Below are 10,208 nucleotides of genomic sequence, written 5' to 3' on the forward strand. Positions count from 1 at the left end.
ATGGCAGCACCTATATCAAATACAAAGGCATGTTGGTGATGAGAGAAAGGTGGGCTACAAACATAGGGAAGAAAACATTCTAACACATCTGAGAATAGGTCATACAGGTCTCAATCACACATTGCACAAAATAGGCAAGCACTCTACCTGAAACTGCTCACACTGTAACCAGCCAGAAACAGGAACATGTACTACTTCACGACAGGAAATATGATATCCAGAGGAAAATGATTAGTCAGTCACTAAGGGAGGCAAAACACCACAATTTTGCACTAACAGGGCTTCTGGGGAAAACAGCAGGCAAGATACAATATGACATTGTTAAGTTCATTAGAGTTAAATAACAGAATCTAGTTTTGTATGTATTTATTATTATTATTATTATTAGTAGTAGTAGTAGTAGTAGTGGTGGTGGTGGCTGCCACATGCCATTACACTGTACAATAACAGCTGAAGATAATAATAATAATACAATACTTCTTACCACTACTGTTTGCTTTTGATATTTTATTATTATGTATATAATTTTTTTACTGCTTGCTATTTCGATATTTTATTATATATAGTTTGTTCTTACAGTCATGGTACACTTAATTTTCACTGCCATTTGCTTTTGATATTCTTATTTTGATACTCATTTGCATTTGATATTCCTTTTGTGCAATACTTTTTACTACTGTTTACTATTTGGCTATTTTATTATTTTGTTATGTATATAATCTTTTTGCTGCTCGCTATTTTTATATTTTTATTATGTATAGTTTGTTCTTTATAGTCTTATTTTCACTGATTTCACTGTGTGTAATGCTGCTGCTGCACTGCAATTTCCCAGCTTGGGATAAATAAAGTCTATCTATCTATCTATCTATCTATCTATCTATCTATCTATCTATCTATCTATCTATCTATCTATCTATCTATCTATCTATCTATCTATCTAATTAATTTTTTTTTTACTGCTTAGCCTCTTGTCCACACTCCAGTCCAATAGGTAGCGGTAATGCACCATAAGTTGGTTTGCCAACCGCCAATAAACCCCATAGAAGAAGAAGAAGAAGCTGACGTTATCACGTTGTGGAATTTCCTGTGCACGCAGGGTCCGTTCTGCTGATCGTCCGCTATTCTGGTTCAGAAGGCCAAATAGCGACATTTCGGTGAGTTTAAAACTAATTAAATGTGTAAAATCTTATTTCTTACTAAGGTTTTGCATCAGATCAACTAGTTAATTTTTTTATCATTCACGTCTGATTTCTGAAGGATTAGAATTCCCTTCAAGTAACCCCAAGCGACCTTTGTGCAAAAGTCCTTGACAGTATCTGGCTAACCTGGCTGCTAATCTGTGTAAGTTTAACAGTAAACCTTGCACTTTTCGTTTATTAAAATGTACTACAATTTACTGTGCACAGTACATCTGTGATGTGACAAGCTAAGCAATATCATGCTACTGAAGTAACTTGACGTAAGCGTTTAGTGCTAGCTTTACATCAGGGTTGGGAAAAGAATTCAAAATTAGCGCTGAGCTATGTCAAGAGATCACACCAAAGATAGTATAGTATATGAGAGGCCCCAGTTGAGAACCAGTTACGATAAATTACCGTGCTTAACAGTTCGTTTATCGGTGTGTATTCAGTGAGCGTTGTTTTTGTGCTGCGCAGGAGGTTTAACCTCACAACCTATCCGTGGTTACAGTAACTTGCATCACATTCTAATCTAAAACGACGCAATGTCACCGTTTAGTATCTGCTGGATGCTACCTTGGATTGTTTAGATTATGTTAGACGAGGTGTCAAACGGAGAGATCCCTTTTTGCGTCAAATTATACGATAATACATTGATGCAGTCACTATTCTTGATTTTTACTCATTACTATCGTGTCTGATTTCAGCTTTGAAAACGTGATGGCTGCAACATTGCGTTTACTTTACTCCGCGTCAAGGCCAGGTAAGGTTTCTCAGCAGGAGGAACAGAATGGTTTTAGTTGCACTTACAAAAATGCTCCTGATTTCAGTCCAAACATATTAAGACAACATCCCAGTCCAGCTATTGTGACTTCAAACACAGACTAGATCTAAGTGAATCATGGTTAAAATCTGACAAATAATCACATAAGGTTTTAATTCATGTTAGCCTGTCTGCAACCCAGATTCCATAAAGGAAACAGAAACAAAAACAGAATGCAGTCATTTGCAAAGAAACTGTTTTTACCAACAATGGATTTATGAAGTGTTCTTGAGCCCATGTTCTGAAGTCCTTTCTTATACAATTATGTGTTTCATGAAGTGGTGAACGTCCCTGTCCCATCTTGTTTGAAACGTGCTGCTTGCATCATATTAAGAATAAGCACATGTTAATATCAGTCAGTGAAGTTGGTTAGGTAAAACCAACTTCACTGACACATGTACCCTGAACCAACTTCACTAATACATGTTATTAGGCACACATTAGTTACCTGTGTAGTATCGTTCAGTTGTATAGTCGGAATGTGTTATGGTCCTGTGTGGATGTCTCTACGATTGCAATCTTAGTAATAATGCACATTTGATTTGTCTTTGTCTTCAGGGACTTTTGTGGCCAGCCATAATGTATTGAGGTCCTTCAGTGTGTCCACACAAAGGGAAGGATTCAGTAAGTACCACTAGAACACACAAACACATTTCATTGTTGTCAGTGATGTGTCTGCTCTTGATGGGCCTGTACTACGATGATAGACTAGTGAGTTAGCTAGCTGTCTTTGGGCTTAACCCAGGTTTTGTGGTATCTTGGAGTTGGATCACTTCCAACTGGGGTAGATCACCATGGTAAGCTATGCTGCATGGCTACCCAGTTCCAAAGCAGGCTAACGTCACAGCATCAGATCAAACTGACCAGTCAGTGGGAAAAAATGAGTCACTGTTCCCACAGGATCCTGGTATGGACATAAATACTGAGTTTACAATAAAGTGACAAGTAAAAAAGAGCAATAGATATTCCTAAAGGTCAGAATCAATGTTTGAAGCTTTCCGTGTCACTCTGGGTCAAGTCAGAGCTTCTAACAAAAATAGGGATAGTTAACCATTCTAATTGCTTAGTGAATGGTGATTATAGCTGCATTTTATTTGTACAAAGTTTCATCAGTGTTGATATTTTTTCACTCTTATTTCATCCAGCTCAGAATAAAATAGGGTGACTTGTGATGACAGCACAACGACAGAACAACAGAAACACCTGTCTATTGAACAAGTGAACAAAGCCAAATATATTTAAAAAGACATCTATGCATAATATTTCCTACACTTTCTACCCTTAGCCTTCCTTTTTTAAGTATGCCTCCAGTCAAAGCCCTGTTTGCCCTTTTGTGTGAGTTTGACAGTAGATGGCTGTTTTCACTTAAGGGCAAAGAGAAAGGGGAGAGGGAACATTTTCTCTGCGCTTGCCTTAAATCTGAGTTGATCACCTGGGGCTTGTTCTGGAAAGCAGATTTAACCAACTCTAAGTTTGAACTAGCATAGTTGATTAAAATGAGATGGTAAACTCAAGTTTTTGGTTCTAGAACAGCTAATCAGAGTTCAAAATAAGTTCTGTGAACTCTATGTTCACTCTGACTTAAGGATGTGTGTAGTGAATGGTTAAAGCCACCATCCGTGGAGCTCTGATGATATGATTCAACGTGACAACGGTTAAATAAAGAACAGAGCCTCCATATTAATCCAGTGGGGCTAGAAATATGAATGCATGTGGACCATGACATTTATGAATGAATCAGCACAGCCACCAGCTGTTTTTTGTACAAGCCAACCACAAGAAAAACGCAGACAAAACCAGAGAATACAGCCTCTTTGCTTGACTCAAATTGTTAAATCATTGTCTTCCAGAATTCAAATACCCATTAGTGACCCGTGAGCGGGCAGTTCACATGGGAACACAGCCGTTGAGGCATTCGTCATACCAAAGTGGGCGTGGTTTGATCTAAGATGGGCTGGAAAAACGATAGATGTGCCCTGGACATAACAACAGGGATGAAAGTTTTAGCCAGTGTGCGTGTGAGTTTTCCTAGCTATTAGCTGGTTCACCCCAAAACCTACATAACACTGTCTTTCCTCAACATTTTCAGTGATGATATAACTGGTAAGATGTGACAAAGACAAAGACAAGCTCTAGTCTAGTCTAGTCTGACTAGAGCTGTCCTATCTAATCTGGTGCGCATGAACTGATGAAGTCTGCTCGGATGAGAGGCGAAACGTCTTCTAAGACAAAAGGACGAGGTCCAGTTGTGAACGATTGAATGCCCTAAAGCTATCAGCGATATACATATTCACAAAGCAACATGCAGTGATCAAATGTAAATCTTCTAATAAAGCATGAATAAATGCTTGCCTGGTTTTGGAACATTATTAAAAAAGTGTATGAGTGACAAAGAAGAATGACCACTCACTTAGCCCAGCTCTCTCATCTGATTGTGTTTGTGTATGCAGAATATGTGAATGCCCAGGAGATCCCTTCAGACATGAAGTCCATCACAGACCGAGCTGCTCAGACGCTGCTGTGGACAGAGCTCTTCAGAGGTCAGATGAATTAAACATACACAAATAACAGTGCATTTTACAGATGTGGCTTACTGAAATTATAAAGTGGTGGTTCTCAGCAGTTTTATCTCTAAACTTAGCCTGATGTAGAGATTAGGAAGGAAGAATATTTTCAGTCAGAGAGAGACTCATACACTTTTGCTTATTTATTTAACAGGGATTATGCAATTTTTACATTGAAATAAAATGTAACTGATGCAAAGTATATAGGACCTCCAGCTCTAGCTAATTTGCAGTCCATGTGCCTGGTTATGCTTTTAAGGATTAAAACGCATGATACACTCAAATACAGGCATAGAAACTAACCATAAAACAGACATAGTCAAACAACCTGTACTAACAGTAATTGATACAACAGTTGCAATGATGATTAAGAACAACCAAGGGAAAGAAAATAACTTAGCTTCTACATTTTATTGAATTTTTCTTTCAATCAAAAGCTTATCCAGAATTTATTTTCTTTTTGCTAGTAGTCATACCAAAAATAATGAATGCAACAACTTTGGACAACAGGGTATGCAATGATGACACTTTATCATGCAATGCTGGTCAGGAAACAAATCTGAAAACAAATTAGCAAGTGGCTGCTGAGATTTGTCATTACATTCTTTGTCTTTCCATGCTAGTTTTCTTTTGGAATCATTTAAGTAGAAAATCAATCAAAATGTATCGCCCAGTCACATGCTTCATGACATGCGATTTCATAAGGAGGTTATTATGTTGACACAGTAAATGTGATCATATGAGGTGGGATGGCTACTGTTTTTCCCTGGAAAATTTCCATTGCCCATGTGATGTGCATGTGTCAGTTTGAGAAATATTTTTCTCATTCACACATGAATGATTGTATTGTGATGTCAGGTCTGGGCATGACAATGAGCTACCTCTTCAGAGAGCCTGCCACCATCAACTACCCTTTTGAGAAGGGCCCACTGTCACCACGCTTCAGAGGAGAACATGCACTGCGCAGGTGAGTATGACCACTCACTGACAAGTCAGTGGATTGTTTGTCATGACAGATTTTTTTGTGTGTGTTGAAAATACAGTGAGGAAAATAAGAATTCGCCATGTCAGTGTTTCCATCATTATTACTTCATCATGCAACTATTCAAATGAAACTGAGACCAGACTTTGGTTTTCACTAATAAAACTATGGCTGTTATTTCCTTCCTCTGGAAGCAATTGCCTGTCTCCTTTACAAATTTTTTGGATCATTGTCCTGCTGACAGGTTCCATGTGCGTTTCACCCTCATCATCTTGGTGGATGACAGATTCTTCTCAAGAATTAGTCGTACTGACTCAATTCATCCTCTCTGCTTTTTGTCTTTTCTGACCACAAACTTCTCTGAATGTTGTTAAACAAGCTTCAACATGACATTTCTTCAGTAATGGAGTGTTCATGTCTCAGTGGAGTGCTGACCAATGGTGTTTTGAAGGTTTGGAAAGGTCTTTACCTCTATCCATCATGAGATGTTTCTTGTGTGACTTAGTAACAAGTGTTTTGTTTAGTTGCAATCTGAGGTGCGTAATTCTTTAAATAGATAGAGTGAAGTGTTGACCTACCAATGCGCTCTAACACAGCTGATTCTAGCACAGGTAGGAGATGGTTTAGTGCATTTTCTTACTGTGCTCAATACCTTTTTCCTGTGTCCATCCACTTTCTTGCGCTTAATTATTGGTTGGAGTGTTATAATTTCTTTGTTTGTGAAGTTTTATTGAGTAAATACCAATGTCTGGTCTCATTTGACATTTGATATTTCTATCTATCTATCGATCGATTGATCGATCGATTGACATATATATAACTATAACATACAATCTTTTAAATGGTGTTACAACAGGTACCCTTCAGGAGAGGAGCGCTGCATCGCCTGCAAGCTGTGTGAAGCTATCTGTCCTGCCCAGGTACGCACGCACACGAACACACACACACACACACACAGCTACATGTGGCAGACATGCATGCTTCCTAGCATCATGTCTGCCTTAAATAAGGATAAGAAAAACCACATTGGTTATATGGATGTTCTTTAACCGTACGTAACTGTCTTTACTGTGGAAAAATACATGAAATGTATGACTACTGTGAATAAATATCAGCATTTATATTCAATCTAAATACCCGATAACAGCAGAGAAAATACTGAGATAGAGCTCTGACACCATCCCTCTTCAACACCAACAATGTGTGTGTCCAGGCCATCACCATCGAAGCAGAGACTCGTGGTGACGGCAGTAGGAGAACGACTCGGTACGACATTGACATGACCAAATGCATTTACTGCGGCTTCTGTCAGGAGGCGTGTCCTGTGGATGCCATCGTAGAGGTGTGTGTATGATCCTGCGTTACAGCTCAGTGCAAACTCAGTATCCAAAATGTTCAGACATATTCAGTTTTTCATGTCACATGTCACAAGATTGTTGGTAGTTTCTTCAACCAGTCGCATTAATTCATGTATTTAATCCAACAAATGCAACACCAGTGGTTGCCCAGCAGATGTTGCCATTTTGACTTCATCACAATTACTTGTCCACTGCTACAGAAAGCTTAGTGTCCTCCCTGTACTTAGTGATGGGAGAAATTGTTTTAATGATGGTTAACTGGGAATTTTAATGTGATGATCCTCTTTTTTACCTCAATACTTTTATTTCTTATTTCATCCCCTCTCCATCCTCTGTCTCTGTCCTTATTTTTTCAGGGTCCTAACTTTGAGTTTTCCACTGAAACCCATGAAGAACTGCTCTACAACAAGGAGAAGCTCCTCAACAACGGAGACAAATGGGAAGCAGAGATAGCTGCTAACATACAGGCTGATTACCTCTACCGATAGACACGCCCTTCCCAAACACTCACACACACACACACACACACACACACACACACCGGGTACACTTAGCACATACCAGCATAACACACATATGTCCTTACTGTACATACTATAAGAAGACAAACTCAAATGTGATGGACGTGCTTCCGGGTTGGATTTAGATTTGCTCATGCATCTTTTATTTAAAAAGAACATAACCAACACATTTCCTCCGGTGTCAATGTCATCCCTTCTGATATGATGAATATACTTTAATATGTTTCTCATAATTGCCTTGACATTGTTCAGATTACATATTTGCTGTAGAACAATGAATACTACACTGGTTGTCTGTGTGATCAGTGTACAACAGTCCAGCTGCCTCAGCATGGTCCCGTCTGTGATCATCATATGGTTGTGTCTGCACAGTCCCACTGTGTTAAAAAGAACGGATACTGGGTCATGCTGTGACAGTATTGGTGCAGTACATTGATAGCAGATGCAGACTAGATTGCAGACTTTTGGTATTGTTGTAACTTCTTCATACCTTGGGACAAGTATGATTATTGTTATTATCTTGGACACAATAAAATTCTTGGAGAAACACTAAATGTGCTGAGCTTGAAAGTTCACCCAACTGAACTGTTTCTTTTTTTTTGAGAACTTTATTTATTCATTTTCAGTTTTATAAACACAAGGATGCAATACAGCAACAATGGAACCTTTCCTCCCTCCGTAAGGGAGTTAAACAACAGACATAAAGCAAAGAAGGACACAAAGAGAAAAGAAAAAAGATTGCTTTCCAAGGATACAAAAACTTATAAGTTGGCAGAACAATCAGCATCAGATGCTTGTGGCTGTCATTGACTGAGCTAAATATTTAAGGCATGTTTAACATAATTACAGTACATATAGGTTAGAAAAACAGTCAGATTTGTATGCACAAAGCAGATGCTTTAGTTAGTTTTGGATAAATAAAATAGAAAAGGTTGCCACTTTTTGTCAAACACTGCAGAGCAGAAAGAGATATTGTGCCGGTTTCTCTCCATGTGCAGCAAGATTGTAATTTCAGCTAGCCAGGTTTTCAAAGAAGCCTTCATTTCACTTTCGTTGTAAGAGGGTTAGAGTTAATAGATATTGGGTTCCACCCAAAATAGCAGTGTATGGGTCTGGTGGAATATCGCAGTTCTATACATCAGAAAGGCATTTAAAAATGTCTGACCAGAATTTGTTTAGCTTGGGGCAAAACCAAAAGAGGTGCCCTCTGCAGATTTACATTTCGCGCAAGTTGGTGAGACAGAAGGGTAAAAAGAGTGTAGTTTGCTGCAGGAATGATGTAGCCTGTGGGTTAGGGTTAGGGTACTTAAAATTGAATGAGTTGGTGTCCAGAGTTTATGGAACAACTGTGAATAGCTTTGAGACAAGATTTCCAACTGTCACTGTTACTGATTACAATGCCAAGTTCACTGTCCCAGGCTTCCTTTAAATACTGTGTGGAGACCGGTTTATATGCTGCGAAAAAAAGTCACAAATCGGGAGACAAGTCTCTTTGAGTCAGGGGCCTGTTTCACAAGTTTACTGGGGGCTGGACTTGATTCAAAGTTTGATACATTAGTGCGGGTATAAGCTCTTATCTGGAGGTAACAAAAAATATGTGAAGCTGGGAGTAACTTCTTTTCCTTCAACTGTGTGAAGGTAGCAAAAGTGTTGTTGATGTAAAGATCTGCTATAGTGACACTGCCTTTGTTTTTCCAGATCTTATAGGTACCATCTATAAGTGAAGGTGGGAAGCCTGGGAAGAAATTTAATGTACTTTAAATCCCCACATAAAAGGCAAGACGATAGAGTCAAAAAAAAAAAAAAAAAAACGCTTTGGGTATATATACAGGAAGGTTTTGCATAGAGAGAGGAACCTAGGAAGTGCCACCATTTTAATAGCATTGACACGACCTATCAGAGGGTATGTCCAATTTCTCTAGATTCAATCCACGTTTCCCTCACTTGCATCTTTTCCTTGTATCTTTAAGTTTAAGTTTAAGTTTATTTACTTTCCCAAGACTGTTTATTTACTTTCCCGGGAAATTCTTCTCTACTTTTAACCCATCTCTGTTGAAACACACACACATGCAACATGTACCATGCAGTGAAACACACACAGGAGCAGTGGGCTGCAATCAAGCGCCCGGGGAGCATATTGGGGGGGTTATGTGCCTTGCTCAAGGGCACATCAGCTGTTGATGGAGGGGGAGTGAATACTCCACCACACCCAAATTCCGTCCGTCCCACTGGGGATGCATGGAGAGATGCAAGGAAGCCACACAAGGAGAGAAGAAAAGAGGAATTATGTTTTTGGAGAATTGAGACATCCTTTCCTCTGAAGCGTCACGTGAAGCGTCCGTTTCTGATGACGCGACACAGCTGGATCTGCTGCATTTACCGTTACATTCACCCCCCCCCCCCCCCCCCCCCTTCGCAGGAAAGCACCACAGACTACACCAGTGTGCATCCAGGGTTTTGACATTGAGATTGTGGAGGAGTACAAATACCTGGGCGTCCACTTCAACAATAAACTGGACTGGTCCACGAACACTGATGCTCTGTACAGGAAGGGCCAAAGTCATCTCCATCTGCTGAAAAGAGGTCCTTTGGAGTATGTAGGACATTACGAAAAACTTTTTATGATTCTGCTGTTGCATCGGCAGACTTTTACGCAGTGGTCTGCTGAGGCTGTGGAAGCTCTGAGAGGGACAGGAAGAGACTCAACAACTGGTCAGGAGGGCTGGTTCTGTCCTGGACGGCCCTCTGGACACACTGAGGATGTAGGTGAGAGGAGGATGTT

General features: G+C 39.5%; 1 protein-coding gene across 2 annotated transcripts; it reads left to right on the forward strand.

Annotated features, from left to right (window-relative positions):
- The first annotated feature begins 1,052 nt into the window (after positions 1-1,052).
- On the forward strand, positions 1,053-7,975 carry ndufs8a (NADH:ubiquinone oxidoreductase core subunit S8a). Of its 2 annotated transcripts, XM_041966831.1 has the most exons (9): positions 1,087-1,154; positions 1,258-1,341; positions 1,886-1,941; positions 2,560-2,625; positions 4,452-4,541; positions 5,424-5,532; positions 6,404-6,467; positions 6,761-6,889; positions 7,262-7,975. In XM_041966831.1, exons 3-9 carry the CDS (start codon positions 1,899-1,901, stop codon positions 7,391-7,393), a joined length of 633 nt encoding a protein of 210 aa, XP_041822765.1. In that variant the 5' UTR covers positions 1,087-1,154; positions 1,258-1,341; positions 1,886-1,898; the 3' UTR covers positions 7,394-7,975. The 2 variants fall into 2 exon arrangements, with proteins under 2 accessions (XP_041822764.1, XP_041822765.1); XM_041966830.1 differs by lacking the exon at positions 1,258-1,341 and having other exon boundaries at positions 1,053-1,154.
- The last annotated feature ends 2,233 nt before the right edge of the window (positions 7,976-10,208 follow it).

Source organism: Chelmon rostratus, chromosome 3 (genome assembly GCF_017976325.1).
Source record: "Chelmon rostratus isolate fCheRos1 chromosome 3, fCheRos1.pri, whole genome shotgun sequence".
Taxonomy (NCBI): Eukaryota; Metazoa; Chordata; class Actinopteri; order Chaetodontiformes; family Chaetodontidae; genus Chelmon; species Chelmon rostratus.

Bases quoted from the DNA above. Each gene is read 5' to 3' on its own strand.
- ndufs8a (XM_041966830.1), top strand. From the start codon at position 1,899: ATGGCTGCAACATTGCGTTTACTTTACTCCGCGTCAAGGCCAG. The intron at 5,533-6,403 runs GTGAGTATGACC...GTGTTACAACAG, and splicing joins GGAGAACATGCACTGCGCAG to GTACCCTTCAGGAGAGGAGC. The intron at 6,890-7,261 runs GTGTGTGTATGA...TTATTTTTTCAG, and splicing joins CTGTGGATGCCATCGTAGAG to GGTCCTAACTTTGAGTTTTC.